Source organism: Priapulus caudatus, unplaced genomic scaffold (genome assembly GCF_000485595.1).
Source record: "Priapulus caudatus unplaced genomic scaffold, Priapulus_caudatus-5.0.1 Scaffold38, whole genome shotgun sequence".
Taxonomy (NCBI): domain Eukaryota; kingdom Metazoa; phylum Priapulida; class Priapulimorpha; order Priapulimorphida; family Priapulidae; genus Priapulus; species Priapulus caudatus.
In genome coordinates, this window is record NW_014577099.1 from 174,163 (window position 1) to 191,662 (window position 17,500).

General features: G+C 47.3%; 2 protein-coding genes across 3 annotated transcripts in view; one reads left to right on the forward strand and one right to left on the reverse strand.

Annotated features, from left to right (window-relative positions):
* The window catches only part of LOC106818949 (genetic suppressor element 1-like), an 87,520-nt gene that overhangs the window by 50,674 nt on the left and 19,346 nt on the right, over positions 1-17,500 (forward strand). The window lies entirely within an intron of this gene.
* On the reverse strand, positions 14,810-16,750 carry LOC106819216. 2 transcript variants are annotated; one of them, XM_014823874.1, is made up of 2 exons: positions 15,917-16,750; positions 14,810-15,631 (listed from the first exon to the last, which is right to left on the reverse strand). In XM_014823874.1, exons 1-2 carry the CDS (start codon positions 16,481-16,483, stop codon positions 15,170-15,172), a joined length of 1,029 nt encoding a protein of 342 aa, XP_014679360.1. In that variant the 5' UTR covers positions 16,484-16,750; the 3' UTR covers positions 14,810-15,169. The 2 variants fall into 2 exon arrangements, with proteins under 2 accessions (XP_014679360.1, XP_014679354.1); XM_014823868.1 differs by having other exon boundaries at positions 15,911-16,750.

Sequence of the window (17,500 nt, forward strand, 5' to 3'; positions counted from 1 at the left end):
CACCTCTGTCTCTCTCTCTCTCTCTCTCTCTCTCTCTCTCTCTCTCTCTCTCTCTCTCTCTCTCTCTCTCTCTCTCTCTCTCTCTCGCGGGTGCGCTTTCTCTCGTGCGCTCTCTCTCTATCTCTCTCTCTCTCTCTCTCTCTCTCTCTCTCTCTCTCTCTCTCTCTCTCTCTCTTTCTCGCTCTCTCTATCTTGCCCTCGCTCTCTCTCGTTCTTTCTTTATCTTCTGCGAATGGCAGCGGCAGTAAAAGGAAACATTAGTATAAGCAACAGAAACGTTAACAACAGCAGCAATTACACTAACGACGACGATGGCAACAACAACAGAAATAATAACAATAACAATTACAGTGACACAAACAACAACAACAATAATAGTAATAATAATATTATAAACTAACACCGGTAAAGTCGGCCGTTCGGCTAGTAAGTCTTTTTAACTAAGGTTATTAATAAGCAAACTCAACTGTCGTATAGAAGCACTCCGGTATGCTCTCACTTTCTACTCGGCAGCTGAAGACCCCTAGCTAACTAGAATGCTCCGGATGCAGTGTAGAGAGTGTCACAAATTTTGAACCTAAATTAACCTTACGTGCGGCACGAAGCCTAATGAACCCACGAACCTGACAAAGTACATATCAGTGATTCAGTGTGCGTATTATTTGCCCCTCACTGTAGCAATATGCATAGAAAACAATAGCTCGTCAGGACCACTCACACAACACAATGTCACGAGACATAATTAGCATAATTAATACACAGGCAACAGCAGCGTTCGCGGGTGAAGTTAATTATAGACGCGTTGTTGCTGAAGGCATTACGAAAACAACGGTAATCGATGCAATTGTTGGCGTCTGAATTTACATAAGTCGGTAGAAATGTCTGTGTTTGCAAACGTCATGGCTAATTAGGTAAATTTGCATGCGTGTGCAGGTTGTCGATGTATCATGCAGTGAGAAAAACATTCGCGGAATAATGCTTGCAAATGAACTGCCCCGTGTTACGCATATTTTGTTTTTTTATAAGGTAACGAAAATGGCATAGGTGTCGCATCCTCTACATGCATTAATTACGGCTGGCATTGCACAGCATATATGACAACATTTCGCAGCGTGATATCTGCAGGTTGCTTCGGGCGCTCGCCATTGCACGAGTGCAACTTCGCGGAAACATGCACCTGTTATTAAATATATTTTAAGGCTGCTATTAGGCCATTTCTCTTGTCATGTATATATCCTATTATTAAGATTAAAAATAGCATTATTATTTAAATAATCTATTATTATTTACTACGTGATTGTAACTTGATTGTGTTACTACTTGTAATATTGATCTTTAATCGCAGTCTTTATAGTTCTATTACTATTTTTAGCAAGTTGTAATCTGCTCTGAACGCAAAGTACCCTCAAAATAACCCCCTAAACATAAAAACCCAATACAAATAATTGCTGATTTCATTCATCGAAATTTCAAATTTGCTGTTACATGCGGTACTTGTGCCTTATACATAACTTGTGTTATCTTCAGATTACGACATAAATTGTATTATTGCTGCACCCACCGGTAACATTTTTAACATTCAATTTTAGGGCGTAGTTTACACGAATATCGAAATGTTTTGGTGTGCTATATGCTTAATAATATAAAGAGTCGGACCAAGATTTTTTAAGCATCAAGACACAGACACACACTTCCGCCCCCTGGGCTTACGCCGTTCATATGCTTCTATCCAAAAAACGTGTACGCTTAAAAATCGCTTTATAGATAAATGCTTTAAAAGACTAAAACGTGGGCGCATGGTGTTGCTGCTGGTAGCGTTAAGCGTAGGTGGTCTTAGTATCAGAATCTCTTAGATAAGAATCATGGTTGATATCGCAAGGGAACATCAGCGAAGTAAAAGGTTGTGCACCACGCTGAGGCCGCTCATGGCAAGTTGGTCGGGAAGCATGCTGCGCGCATGGTCAGTAAGGCGAAGGGCGGACTACTCATGTACCGTGATTTCTGATGTTACATTGATGACTACATTAATGTTACATATATCAGTGATGAATAATGACAAACAAATAATTTGTCATTATTCGCCCCTGCTTATATGTCATTATCGCTGATATCAGGTGTGACCTACTGATGTTTCATTATTTCTGACATCGTATTGATGAAATACTAATGTTTCATTATTTCTGATATGACATTAGTGAACTACTGATATGCCACGGCCGTGCTATTGATATTAATCTAGGTATGTCATGGGAGCTAACATAATTGGGAAAAACCCGGTGTGAGAGCAGGTGGTGTGTCTATTATGTTTCCGTTATGTGGACGTTTTTATGCGGATAATAGAGGAGGTAGTTGTCATTGCCTCATTACAGTCACAAAATTGTTAGCATTAGCAATTCATATCCGTTGCTGTTGTGGATTTCCACGAGGCATAGCTATAATTTCACATTCGCATATGAGATTAATATGCATTCTTGCAATCAATAACTAATTATTTTTAAGTAGCTTTTGTAAATCCTCACAGGAAAATTACTAATCTTTCTGGCCGTGTATAATAATGTAACATAAATAATTAACTTTTTCTTAGAAAATCCATTTAAATTTTAACAGGAACAAAATGCGAGCAGAGTACAATCCGAGCTAAATGGAGGTTAAGATGTGATTTTGCGACTAGTCCCAACGCAGGTCGTAGTGCCCTCTGGTGATGAGTCGATGAAGTTGTTGGCGGAAGCGGTTTCTTACTCCCATACCGCACATTAATCGCTAAGTGTAGGCACTAAAAGCAACATGAAGATTTGCGCAGAATGGTTCGCTGGCTATATTGCCGCTACCAAATTACCCAGACTGCGACTAATTTAAATATTTTACGAGACAAAAGATGCAGGAATTGAACTGCAGGAAATTAATGAGCCGAGCGTTTGCGCTATTGGGCCAAGCTCGTGAAATATTCATATTTATGGCAACAAGGGGAGAGAGGGTGAATAATGGAACACAGCGTTGAAGCCGTACATAAATATTTTAGCACCTTCCGATAGTAATGAATTTTTAAACAGTTTCACAACTTTGGCATTAGGTGGATAGGGGGGGGGGTGCTAGCAAAGTTAGGGAAATCATCTCGGGACCCAACGACGGCACGTGCGTGCGTGCGTGCGTGCGTGCGTGCGTGCGTGCGTGCGTGCGTGCGTATGTCCGCGTGCATATTGGCGTGCATGTGTGTGCGCGTGCGCGCGGCTTTGTGCGGTGTCGCCTCCGCCGCGGTGGAACAAATACCTGCTGTAATCTTCACTGCAACTCATTTTGCCGCGATGCAGCTTTGTGAAGCCAAAATGTCAATGTTTGTGGCACAGCGAGCGTGTAATAGGTTGCGCATTATACGTAGCGCCCCCCTGTGGCGGGCTAGCACGCGCGCGCGTCTGTGTGCCCGCTGATGCTGCTGGGCTCATCAGTTTCCGGCCATGCTTAAATAGATCAGCCGCACTATAACGCCAGACGTGCTTGCTGTGCATATGGGCGTGCTAGGGCGCGCGTGAATTCTGTCCGGAGATGTAAAACCCGTATGTCTTTGACAGACAGTTATGATGTGATCGTGATAACTGTAAGCAGGAAAATAAGTGCTCATCGACCGATTTTAGGGGGAGCGAAGATGGATAGAGAGGGCGTGTTTTTTCATTTCAGTTGAGGTTAATTTAAGAAAATGTGCTATATATACATTTGATCTTTGCTTCTAGTATAATGGCAGCATTACAACACGTAACTATAGGTAAAAGTTTATCACACATTAAAACTAAATTACACAAATACGGTCATTGCGTTTTAATTAAAAACAAATTTACAATGTACACATGTTCAGCAGTGAGTGTGAATTTTTAAAATTCTAATCTATCTTCTGCTGTTATGATTTTGGGACATGCTAATTAGGATTAACTGAAGACAAGACGAGTTTTTGTCATTGTTATTGTACACTTTGCCACCGATGTTTGATAAGGCAGCAAATAGTGCCGACACCTATGGCCGACACAATGCCTCGATCCAGCGTGGTCCACAGTTGATGCTTTGCTCAATCATTTGCAAGATTTTACCGTTAATTATTTATGCAAGTTTAGCTTAAATTGAAAGACTAGCGTGATTGTTGGCATGCCACTTATGACAGTGGCAGATGCAACATAATGCTTAAATTAACTATTTAAAACCCTTTGAAATATTTGACAAATGACTCGGCGCCCGAACGCATACAGTGGGCTGGGAAATACGCATGTGTACGTTCCTCGGGCGTTCTGTCTGTCCGCGCATGTCTGAGTGTGCTACGTGCGCGCGTGCGTGCGTGCGTGCCGTGGTTGCGTGCGTGCGTGCGGTGCGTGCGTGTTGTGTGTGTGTGTGTGTGTGGTGTGTGTTGTGTGTGTGTGTGTGTGGTGTTTGTGCGAGTGCGTGAGTGTGCGTGCGTGCGGTGCGTACGCGCAGTGCGCGCGTGTGTGTAATGTATGTATGTGGATGTGCGAAAGAGGAGGAGCTATAAATATATATATATATATATATATCAAGAGCTAATAAACACCTAGAGCGCACGTAGAGCGATGGAATAAGCTTGAGAGCATGTGTACAGCTTACATACATCGCAGTGTAATGCCTACGCCAATGGCCTTTGAGAGTTTTGATATATATCATGAATTTTCTTTGATAAAATCTCAGTAGATCTTGTGTTGTCGAATGCCAGTCGGGCCGGCTACTTGCACACTTGCGTAGACTTCCCACTCATCGTCTCTTATTGCGAGAAATATGCAAGTTGGTAACAACTCGTAATCGTGTGCGCATTCAAACCACTTCGTATGAAATGCGTATTTCACTCGCTCGACTAGTTCGGCTAGGCCGAATAAAATACTATAATGGCGCGCAGGCACAGGGAAGATTATTCATGTCAGTCTTCATTTGTCGCGAGCGCATCTCTCGACGAAGGCCAAAATTAGCGAGGCTTCATCTGTGGCTGATACGTCGGGATACGTCTGCGTGCGTGTCAGGCCGATCACGCCACTAATGTCGCGTCAGAGCCGCACTAACACGTGCGTGCGTATACATCCTGCACATACCCACCCCTCCTAATGCCCCCCCTTCTAATCACAGCCCTCCCTCTGCTTACGGACGGACAGTTCACTCCGCGTGTAAATCTTAGTGTGCGTGTGCTGCCCGATGCGACCGAACGGTGGCAGCACCAACCTGTGTTTGCTGTTTTTAATTCGCGGGTCGTGGGTTATACAATGTCATGCTTACGTGCAGGAGCGAAGTCGTAAAATAAGATTTGTATGTAAATTTCGTCATTAAATGGCAGAGCGGGGAGTGTAGCGACTTTGTGTGTGTTGCCTTTGAAGACAAGCGTCGGAGGTAAGCGTGGTTTGATATGCGTGCGTGTAGTGAATCAGCTGGCCAACTCCTTGATCATGGAAGCTATCAAAATGTTGATTCAAGAATTCTGGGAAAATACTGCCGGTGCAGGTTATTTGCTCGACGGGTGATGAATTGATTACTCATAGGTTTATAATACCGCTGAATGCCTGATCAGTCGCAGGTCGAGCAAAGGTCATATGACTGCGTCACGTTACTTTGATAATGATTATTCTTCACCTGGTTCGTTATTCCTCTTCTACTCGCTGCGTCGATTGGCTTGCGAGTTGTAAAAAAATATTTATAAACACAAACTATAACTAGCGGAGAAGAATGCATTTCAGATTCATCCATTTGACTCTGTGGTTAACTGAATTGAGAAGGCGTTTAGCTTATTTTAGATGTATCGTTTAACATGTTCAACAAGTTGGAGACGGGTTCGCGATGCGTACTGTTTTGGAAGTTGCGTATGAAGAATATTTAGCCGATTGGTATCTAATGAACATCTCGGGTCTATGGGGCGCTTTTAGAATGCGTTACGAAGTACTTCTAGAACTAATGTTATGACTAAGCATCGCTCTGATAGCGACTCCCGGGGGCTCCTAGTACGGCTGAGAGGGTCTATGTCCCCCAGGGGTATACCGGAACGCACTCTGGTACTATATAATATGCCGGACCGTACCTCGCCTACTCCACTAACGAGTCTAGGGAGTCGCTTACGCCTACTCCCTAACCCTAACCCTAACCCTACCCCTAACCATATCAGATAGTTAACAGGGTACGTTCCGGCAGTATCCTGGGGAACATAGACCCTATGAGCCCTAGTACGGGATCATTAATGGCTATATTACGTTAATTCCTTGCAATATTCGCTTTCCATTTCGAATTTTAAATATTTTCCCGAGTTTTATATTAGTTGGCAGTATTAGGAACGTTGCTATCGAATAATAGATGTGTATAGGCATACAACTCGCTGCAGTTTTTTATTTACGATTCCTAACAAGCGGCTGACAGCTACCACTGTGACCTTGACACTTTTAAATGACCCGACACAAAACTGACCCGGCGCGAATGTGGCCTTACGTGTAAAATTTGAAAGGGCTGTTCGGTGGGGAGTAAATAAGCATGTTTGCAGGCGCTCGTATCTGTTCTCACCCGGTGTCGGGTCGGGTATAGTTAGCGGTGGTTATACTGATGCAGAGGGCAGCATGCCAGTCTGCACGTGGACGCGTGGGGGTGGCTCGAAGGCTTACTCGCTCCTACTACGAGATAGATTACGAATGAACTCGTAGGATTATAGTGTAGGCGTCACCTCTACGATTTCTCTTCTTGACAGAGTGCAGTTAGTACAGTGAGGTGTATCGTTTCAAATTTTACTAGTAATCTCGGCGTTTATGAGCTTATAAAACTCGGTGACTCTTGGGCGAAGATTTCTGAATCAACACTAATCGCAAGCGATTAAAATTTGGTGGATGATTTATGGCGTCGTCGTAAATTTTAGTATAGCTTTTAAATTCTGCGTGCCTTGGTGACCACGAGGGGAATCATTGCTCGGTTTTGACAGGCTGTTGACAAAATGTGCAGTAACTATTAGGATCAGTGTTCGTGCGTTTGGTTAGTCGTGACCGCCAAGCAAGGTGGTTTGCATTTGTTTGTACATGTGTTACTGTCCAGGCTCATGGTGGACGTCGCCGATTCCTAATATCTTCTTGTTTCGCCATGAATATTAAATATAATTATGAATGTGGATATGAATATTAGCAGCTTTACCTCGTGGCTACGTGCTAGCGCTTCTGCAGATTAAATATGAAGAGGATGGGCGCACCTATCTGCTAATTATTCTAAGACTGTTGCGAGGACAATGGCAGCCTTTGTACCACCCGTGGGCGGTGACAATCGGAACACTCGTCTTGGTTACGGTGAGCGGCGTTTGCGGCTGCTAGTGTTTGATCAGTGTCGTCATCGCTGCCTCACCTGGCTGTCGCTACCTGGTGGCCATTCTTCGGAGCTATTGTCCACGCGGCGCTGCTGCCGCCGCCGCGGCTCGTGTGCGTGTCATTGCGCGTGCTGGCGTGTGATCGCAGCCGTGCCCCGGCGCTGGCAGTCCGTTGTTTTGCCACCTGTCGTGTCCGGCGACCGAGCGGATGGCCGGGTCGTAAACGCACGGATGCACACATTCTCCCCGCGCCTGCGACGATGCTTTACGACAGCCGAGCTCTCATAGCCTGCTCTCCGTGTAAGATTGATGTGTGAGCCAGGTGGTGTCTATTGCGCCTGCGCCGTTACGTGCGGCGTCGGTGAGAAATATATAGAATAGGATCATTGTAGATACCCTGCCTTGTCTGTTCAGTGTCGTATAGTACACTGCGACAGTATTCTTAGGTAGCAGGGCAGGCAAGCAGGCAGTGGTCCGCAGGCGGGCAGCTGGCAGGCAGGCAGGCGGGCAGGGGCGGGCAGGCGGGCAGGCGGGTGGGCAGGCACGCAGGCGGGCAGGCATGCGGGCAAGCAGGCAGGCAGCCAGACCGACCGGTTGGTCGGTTAGTGAATTTACCTAGGCTCAGTTGAGTGGTTCCGTGTACATAATTTTCAGTAATGTGGCCGCCACTTGATGACAATTATGAGCCACGTGAGCGTTGAGGTGTAAAGGTTCGCGCTATAAGCAACTCTCAAGTCACTTCTCAAGATTTATACCTGTGACCTCGACTTACTGTCAGAAGCGGGCAAAGCCCACCTGTCACACACGCAGGATTAACTTCTTGTCTGCAGTCACGAATAGCGGCGAGTGCGAGTAATAAAAGAGCATGCGTGTAGACACTGCAGACTGTGCAGAGAGATGCTAAAAGGCCCCGCCTATTTTTTCTGCCATTTCTTTAGAATATTTACTTGTTCTCCTGCCGTATGAAATTGACATTTTGTAGAAATCCCACAAAGAAAAAAATACAAGGCAGCTTCGTCGTGCTTTTTGGACATTGTGTGTTCTTTACTCGTGATCTTGGCGAACTGTTGCCGCAGCCATTTCCTGCTATTTACACCCGCACTACCGAGGATCTAATCTCTGACCCGTGTTTACGCACTCTTTATTCCCGCGTGTCTGAAAGCCATGGAAACAGGTTCTCTGCTTACAGGTATACATAAGTAAACTTTCGCGAGTAGGAGCAGTCGTCGGCAGTACCAGTGGGTGGGCCTCCCATAGGAGGCATTGAGTTAGAGAGAATCGCGCTCTCGCGGCCGCCTCGCGTCTTGCCGTGCATAATAAACACTACAGTTATTGAATTACGTGTTTGCACTAAACGGACAAAAAGTGGTACAAATCCCAGACGATTGATACGCTGAATAATAAATGCAAACTAATGCCTGTAGTTTTCTGTGTGGTGGGAAGTGGGATTTTCTCGAGGGAAACTTTATTGAGTTTCATGTGAAGCCCCTACCCAACCCCCCTCCCTTCACCATGTGGGCCGCCGCTCCTCTCTTGAGGTTTTCTCCATTTCTCTCTCTCTCTCTCTCAGTTCTCTCTCTCCTTCTTCTCTCTCTCTCTCTCTCTCTCTCACGGGCGCACACACAACACAACACACACACACACACATACACACACACACACACACACACACGCACGCACACCAACACACACTATTTATGTTCCTTTCTGCCGTCTTCAGTCGCTTACTGTCCCCCTCCCTCCTCTTCCTCCTTTCCTCCCCATATCTCTTCGTCTCTCACTCTCTCTCTCTCTCTCTCTCTCTCTCTCTCTCTCTCTCTCTTCTCTCTCTCTCCTCTTTCTCTCTCTCTCTCTCCTCTCTCTCTCTCTCTCACTCTCTCTCTCTCTCTCTCTCTCTCTCTCTCTCCCTCTCTCTCTCTCTCTCTCTCTCTCTCTCTCTCTCTCTCTCTCTCTCTCTCTCTCTCTCTCTCTCTCTCTCTCTCTCTGTCTTGTTCTGTCTAGCAAGGTTTATTCAGCTGCGTTACGGCTCGCCATACGTAAGCGGTGCACACCGCGTTTGCCCGAATGAAATCTTCTCACACTGAATGTACCCGCACGCTGGGGCCGCCGGCTCGCGTGAGTGCCTGTAGCTTAGCTACAGGCGTGCTCCAGCCGCCCCCCACGACCTCCCCCCATCTCCTCCTCTTCCTCCTCCTATCGCGTGAGCGGGGTTCGACACAAGAGCATTCGCATGTGACGTCTGCTTGCTTACTGGATGTCAGCCGTGACCCGCAGTTCCGTTAGACGAGCGGCAGTGCGCTGAGTAGTGGCGGCGGCAGGTGCAAGCCCGTGCCTTTTCCCACCGCGCACGCACGCACGCCCGTGATCTGTTTAGAGCCATTGTTCGGCGCGTGCAGACGCAAGCGCTCCCCGCCCGCCGCCCGCGTACAGCGTCGTATGTGTGACGACAGTGCGGCCAGTGACGGACACATGTCGCCATGCGACACATCGATGCTCGGATCAGCAGTGACACGCTGCAGCAGCGAGTGAGTGGAAGCGTACAGTGTGGCGCGTGACGACACCGCAGATTGAGCGGTGAACGAGTGAGTGGCGAATACAGTGTGGCGGGTGACAACACGGCAGAGTGAGCGGTGAATGAGTGGGTGGCAGCGTACAGTGTGGCATGACGCCGTAGAGTGATCGGTGAATGAATGGCGACTACAGTCTGGAGTGACACCATTGATCAGGATAGGTGCAGTGTACAGAATAAGGGAGCTGCGCCATACAATACACGCTGTAGTCGCATCACGGTACAGTGAAGAGTGAGAACTAACTACAACAGCATCATGCATGCTACATCGTACTGTTGAACGTGGAAACATTGTAAGGGGTCCGAAACATTGAACCGTTCGTGTAAGGATCAACCCTTGCAACATGCAGTGGTGAGTTGGGTTCATGGATATAAGCGCTGACCACAGTTCATTTTCGCAAATGTGCGACATGTGCAAATGTGGACAGCTCTCATAGGATTTGGCCGCGAGTTGCACCGTGCAGTAGCATGTTAAATTTCACATTAGAGCCTGACAGCATGCAGTAGCTAGTGGTGACACCATACAATAGTCAGTGACATTGTACAATAGCTAGTAACGTCATGCAATAACGAGTATAGTGACATCGTATTGTACCGAGTGATGTATTGTTGTACCGTATACAGGCAGTGATGTTTTACAGTGGTGAGCGATATTTTGCTTTGAGTATAGCTCTAGTACTATAGCCCGCGTACAGTTGCCGCAGGCACTGTACAGGCCACAGGCACTTGGAGCGATTCAATAAAATATAATGCTAAATAAATTCGAAATCTATTTACTACCAAAGTCTTAATGTTTCTTTACTCTCTTTCAGCTATTATTGCCGACAATTTCCTGTAAATGCCAAAATATATATGTATGTGTCAGTGTGCAGCAGCTAGCATGCGGCAGCCAGCGTGTGTTGCAGATGAGCATTTGGACGGCATTTACAGGAAATTGTCGGCAATAATAGCTGAAAGAGAGTAGAGAAACATTGAGACTTTGGTAGTAAATAGATTTCGTATTTATTTAGCATTATATATTATTGAAAGTTCAAGTGCCTGTGGCCTGTACAGTGCCTGCGGCAACTGTACGTGTGCTATACTACTAGAGCTACATTGAGTAGTGGGATCGAAGGAGGCGGATTGACACCGTACAGTAGATGGTGAACCGAGTGACCGACGGGTACCACAGAGCGTAGAATGCTACCGGCACTACCATGTATGGATTGCAGATTTTTGTAGCATAGTTGGCCTTGTCAGTTTTCGATATGATCGTGGTGATGATAGCTTTGGATACCTTTCACTGTCGCTGATCGAAGCTTTTTGGGAATAATAGAGTAAGAGGAGCCGCCTGTACGTAACGGCTGTACTGTTAGCTTAGCAGATGAAACGCGCCGAGTAGTTGGTACAGTGTGTTTAAAACCTCTGTCTGAGTGAGAGTGAGTGGTTTGCGCTCTCGCTCATGCCCGTTGCCTTTTTTCTACCTGTATCAGTGAGACCATGTCACCTGGGCAGACTGGTCAGATCGATACGACTCCCTGTTGGGTAGCTAGCTCTATGCTAAGGGCGGTTACCGTTGGCGAGTACGTGTGTCGGTGTGTGTGCTACGGTAGGTACAGCATGTCCCGATGCACGGACGCGTGTAAATACATGCACACGATTGTATTGTGACGACGTGACTGCCGCGCGGTTTCGGGCCGAGCGAAAATTCGGACCTACCCTCCTATTCTCTTATCCCCTCTTCTTCTCTCTCTCTCGCTCTCTCGCTATCTCTCTCAATCTCCTTTCCTTCTCTCTCTCACGCGCGCGCACGCACGCAAGCACGCACACGGGCACGCGCACTATCTCTCTCCTTTATCCCCATCCGTCTCTCTCTTTCCTCGCGCCCTCGTTCTCTCTATTCGCGCGACGTCTCCTTTTTGCCCTTCTTTTTTATTTTTCCCCATCCTCCCCATTCCTCTCTCTCGCTCGCTCGCGTTCTCTCGCGTTTATCTCTTACTCTCTGTCTCTATCTTTCTCTCTCACACACTCTCATGCATTTCTTCCCCTCTTGCTCAATGATTTCTTTTCTCTGTGTTAATTTGCTGCAGCCTATTAGCACAGGAGCGTGCGTGTTTGTGTGTAGAATTAGAGCCATGTTATTGAACAGTGGAATGTCTTTGTCTGACAAACGCTGGCTCCATCAGCTATGCCCGTGCTGTAGGAAATCAATGCGTAGACAACGTAATGCCGTGCTACGCCGTGGCACTGTATGTACGTGCGTTTGTGCACGTTGCGCGCGCGCGTGTGTGCGTGCGTGCGTGCGCGCGCGCGTGTGTGCGTGCGTGCGTGCGCGCGTGTGTGCGTTTGTGGATGTTGCGTGTGTGCATGTTGCGTGCGTGCGTGCGTACGTGCGTGTGTGCGTGTGTATGTGTGTGTCTTGCCTGTTGAGTTTTGCGAGTTGCATGCAAACTATTATAGGGGCAGATTCTGTTAGTGCCATCTTGCCTTTTCTCACTGGCCCGAATATCGTTTAGCGAGAGCACTGTGACTCCCACCCATATTTCTTCCCGTCTACCTATTAATTAACACATTTAGCGAGACCATCAGGCCTGCATGATTTCTTCCCGATGTTACATGTAAGGTTCGAAGCGTTAGTGGTCTGCCGTGCCTTTCCATAGCGTTACCACCCCCGCGTGCTGTTCATAGCTTCGTAAACATGCGTCGGATCTCTCGCATCCCCGCCTACGCCTTTATAAACGACGTAATATATATTGCCTCGAATAGCTTTCTACGCGTGATTTTAATTTCGGAGTAAATATAAGCAGTTGTGGTGCAGTATTTGTACGCGGGGTTGTTGTTATACGAAACGCGTCCCATTTCATCCGACAATCTCTCAGTCTGCTATACGTGCATCGAGGTGTGTTCAACGATAATAAGGTAAATTAAACAAATGGGTCATCTGGGAACGGGAATTCGCCGCAGAGTGGATACCGCAGGTCATTCGCTGGGAAGAGCAGTAGCTGGTAAAAGTGTAGAAGCAAAAACGAGTAGCCGGTGAGGCGACCTTCTTGGCCTGGCACGTGAATGAAGAAGGCTCCAGCATGTGTGATGGTTTTTGCAGCGACTGTGCGGGTGGGGGCGGGTGTCGCTGGTTTTAGTCACAACTCTCCACGGAACTCGATGAGGAGCTACAGACCGTTAAAAAGTCGCGCACGAGAGTAAAAGGGGGATTGCGCTGTTTTTTACTCGAACCCCGATGAGCTTTTTTCCCCCACCTCATTTTTTTAGGATTACGCAAACAGTCTAGACACCAACGCTGGCAGTTGCGCGTTTCACTTTCGCAGCCGGGTCGGCATGTCTCTCGGTACGTACGAGCGCTTCCGTTGATGCGGCTCTCCGTTTTCTGGGTTACGAGTGGCAAGCGCTACGTAAAAACGGGCCATGGAACCAGTTTTTGGCGATTTGCTCTCTCGCACGACCGACCGCGAGAGGCGTGCCTCGAAAGCGCGAGTGTGTTTATCAAAGGGGTTAGCGAATGTCGCTGTGGCAAATTAAATGGCGAGTCGTTTAGGTGCGAAGTCAGTCGGTGTGATATGGCGGCGGCGGCGGCGGCGAGCGTGGTAGTGTCGACTCCTGCATGGCGTTATCGTCACGGTCGCATGTCGGGGTTTGCTTGCTCGCCTGCTCCTCGCAATTTTCGTCCAGATCGCCTGCTTGAGTCGATTTGTTTACTGTATACGCCATGTTTTTCGCGTACAGATATTTTCGCGAATTCAGACTTGACGGACAATTTCGCGGTCGGTGAATTATGAATTATTCCGTATCATTCGGTATGAACTATTCGCGTGTTGTTATTTTCGCGGTCGGTGACACGTTCGCGAAATTCGCGAAAATTAAACCACCGCGAAATATACAGCGTATACAGTATTCGGGTGTGTGGTCTGTAAGGGAGCTCTGCAGCAGACCCCGGGTGAAGAGCCTGGCAGGAGGGCGAATTGAGAGCAGAGGTCATACCACACTTGCTGTGTGCGCTCATTGAAATACGAGTATACGAAACACTCTCTGGCGTGTGAGTGTGCGCGTCGACCGACTTGCGTAGATGCAGAAAAAGACGCACGCATACACGCACACTCACACACGCACGCACGCACACAAACACCTGCGTCATGTGCACAATCTACTAAACTAAACTGCTCTCTAACTATTTCTTGCCAGCCAGCGTCGTTTCAGTAAACAATAAACGATGCTTACACGCGATTAGCCGCCGCATTGCTGGGAGCTGCTGCTTCGCGGACCTGCAGGCTAGCTGTGGGTCGAATGAATATACAAAAGCTTGCCGGATGGATCGTGGGTCAACTGGTGGATGACCGCTCTGACCAATTTCTAGCACGATGTGTATTGTGCAAATCACCCTAATCATTTTATCCTCTGAGCCGTTAGAGCGCCATTAGGGCTCACACATTCCTGTGTGTTCTATCGCTCCGGGCAGATTGGCTGCACTTACGTAATGTTACCTAGTCGGCGCTGCGGCACTTGGGCGTGCGCGAGAGCGGAGACGCGGGGTTCCTCCGTAGCAGGGTATATCGCAAGTGCCAGCAGCTGCCAACAGTAGCTGGCTGGTGAGCCGTGTTACACAACAGTCGGTCCGACAATGAGCTGCATCGGCCAGCCGGCCGACCTTACCCCCACTGACAGCTGTCGGGGTCTGCATGCGGTGCTGATGAGATAGGCGGCCGGTAAAACAGGGGGGACTCGGCTACGACCACAGAAATAATATAGATAACTATATTTATAGTTTATCACAAAACACAAACACGTTGAGGACACATACACGCATCTTATCAACGTTTGGTTATCATTTATTCATGCCGTTACTTGGGTTATCTTCATTCGAAATCAGATCGTGTAAGCGTCATAGATTAAGGGGTCAGATACTCACAGGCGGGGGAGTATGGATAAATCATAGACTTGTGCCGTGTTTAGAAATTTATTGCGTAAACAAATGAAATTTTGTTTGTACCTCGATCGCCGGTGCGCGGTGTCACTGAACAACGCTGATATCACTATTGGCAACCATCACCCAGTCAAGCAGGCATTCATACAGAAAATAGCCGTTCGCTCGAGCATGATTTTAAATTTTGATTTCCAACATCCTAAGCAACAGACGTGTGTGCATAACTGGTGTGCGTAAATCCAGGCTTTTCGTCAAAGTATGAACGAAGATGCTTATATTCGAATATGCTTATTCTCATGCTCGACGTTTCAGACTTCGGGAGTTGGAGTGCCATATCGCGGTAAGACGCATTAGCGAATTGGAGGTTGTAATACCCCCGTCATACGATGGCCCCGATCTCACTACTCACACTCGTGGTTGGCTTAGTTTTCAGCTCATCATTCTCGTCCAGGTATCGGTATAGGACGGAGGTCAGCTCTCGCTGGCACATCCTCCATAGACCGTGATCTAGTTCGTGGATCACCGAACGCATCCAGTCCACGAATGTTTCGCGTTCACGGTCCTTGCCACGTTGCCGCTCCATGTACTCCGCATGCATGGCCATCATCGTGCTGGTCCTTTGCTGCATCCCAGCGAGGAGGGCCTCTTCCATCTCTATGAATCGTTTGGACTGGGCCGACTTGATGCTTGGAGTCAGCTGTTGCTCTTCAGATGCTTTGCTGCTTCCTGGTGTCTGTTGAGACGGCTCAATGACTGTGTCGTTGATGTCATCGTCACCGATGTCCTCGTCTTCTTGTGCAGCTCTGATAGAGGTAGTGGTGACAGCAATCTTCTGTTTCATCTGCAACATACACAAGAACAAGAGGCAAGTGATTTGAACAGCCTATATATAGCCTGCAGAGTTACTTCGCAGCAGGTACAATGGTGGAGTAGTTTCCATATTACATGTTTCGAATTACCAATTACTTTATTTAATAAACACTTATTTAATAACTTACTTTATTTAATTACTTTACTTTATTACATTACATTATTTTACATTACTTTATTTTATAACATTACTTTATTTAATAAGTTTAATAAACACAGTTACACTAAACAAGTGGCTAAGACTACTTACACTTACAGTTGTCTTGGGCTGAACCTCGTGGACGTAAGGCACCAGGAACTGGAAATGGTTGTAGACCCACTCGTCCCTCTCTGTCATCTCCACATCTTCCTGGCCAGATTTCTTCTTCTTCAGACGTCCAAAGCGGGTCCGGAGGCTGCTGTACCAGAGCTTGAGCTCGGCTACATCCTTCCCCAGCTCGGCTGCCTTCTCTCTCCAGAGGCTTTCTTTCTTCGTCATGTCTTTGTAGGCCTTCATCCTCTTGTTGTAGAAGACAGTGTTTTCTGCCAGCCAATCCACCATGCTCTGCTCCTCTTCCTCTGTCAGGGAACTGTGGATCTTGGTCTTCTTGCCCTTTCTGGCTACACTGGTCTTGCTGGTGACACTCGCAGCGTCGGTGTCTACGTCACTCTCATGGGTCTGCGCGGCTGGAGGCAGGGATTCTTGAGGCTGGGAGGCTTGAGGTTGCTCAGGCTCTGATTCCAGGGCAACACTCGATGCAGATGACGGACTCCTGGACCTCTTTGGATTCTTTGCTCGGCCTTCACTCCTTCCACGGCCTCTCCCCTTGTCTTTTGGCGGCATAGTTGTAGCATCAGTAGAAAATAATCTTGATGTGAACAGCACGGCAGAACGAATGATGATGTTTAGAACGCAGCGCGGTATTTATATGGTCGTTGCCAGCGCGTTGTCGGCGCCTGACTAGAGCGTGATTAAGTCGCACTAGGAGCGTGACTGGCGTGCAGTTGAGGCGCGGTGAGCGTTGCTTAGGCGCAGGGCAAGCGTCGTTCAAACTCAATGCGATCTGATTGGTCGAAATAAAGACGCAGTGAGCGCAGTGATGCGGGCGCGGTACGGGCAAGCGCGATGTGGGCGTGGTGTTGAGCGTGGTATGGAGCGTGGTGAAAGCTTGTTGGGCGCAATGAGATCGGGGTAAAGACGCACTTAGATCGTTGTATCGACGTAATTAGATCGTAGTATCAGCGCTGGGGCCCAATTGGCCACGCTCTCACCACGCTCGGCCATTTTTTTGAGCGTGGGGCGATCGTGATGAGCGTAGCTCTAGTGTGACGGGGGCTTTAGTTAGCCTAACGGTTCATAGTTGAAGTTTACCTGTTTTGTTGTTAGTCATCATGCCAGCTGTTCATGTTGTACAGTATGCAATCATTCACTCCATGTGCGTGCGTGCGTGATTGAGTGAGTCAGTATGCTCGTGTGAGCGCATGCGTGCCTTCTCTTTCATTCACGCTATCACTCAGGACAATGTAACATAATGATAATATTTTATTATATAGTATAGCGTTCGACGCAATTTATAGCATATTCCTAGGTCAAAATACTACAAATTTTCGGAAGAGAAGTATCACAGACAGCCAATAGTTCCTATGCGCATCATCGAACGTTAGTTTACAAACCTTAGTGCTTAACAATAACCACTCCTGTCTCTGTTCACTTCTGACCCTCCCTGTCTATTATAAAACCATCTCTGTCTGTCTGTATAAAACCCTACCTGTCTATTATAATCAATCTCTATTACAATAATCAATATTATAATAATAATATATAAGAGATCTGCAATGAAAACTGGAAACATTGTAACAT

Bases quoted from the DNA above. Each gene is read 5' to 3' on its own strand.
- LOC106819216 (XM_014823868.1), bottom strand. From the start codon at position 16,483: ATGCCGCCAAAAGACAAGGGGAGAGGCCGTGGAAGGAGTGAAGGCCGA. The intron at 15,632-15,910 runs GTAAGTAGTCTT...TGTATGTTGCAG, and splicing joins AGCCCAAGACAACTGTAAGT to ATGAAACAGAAGATTGCTGT.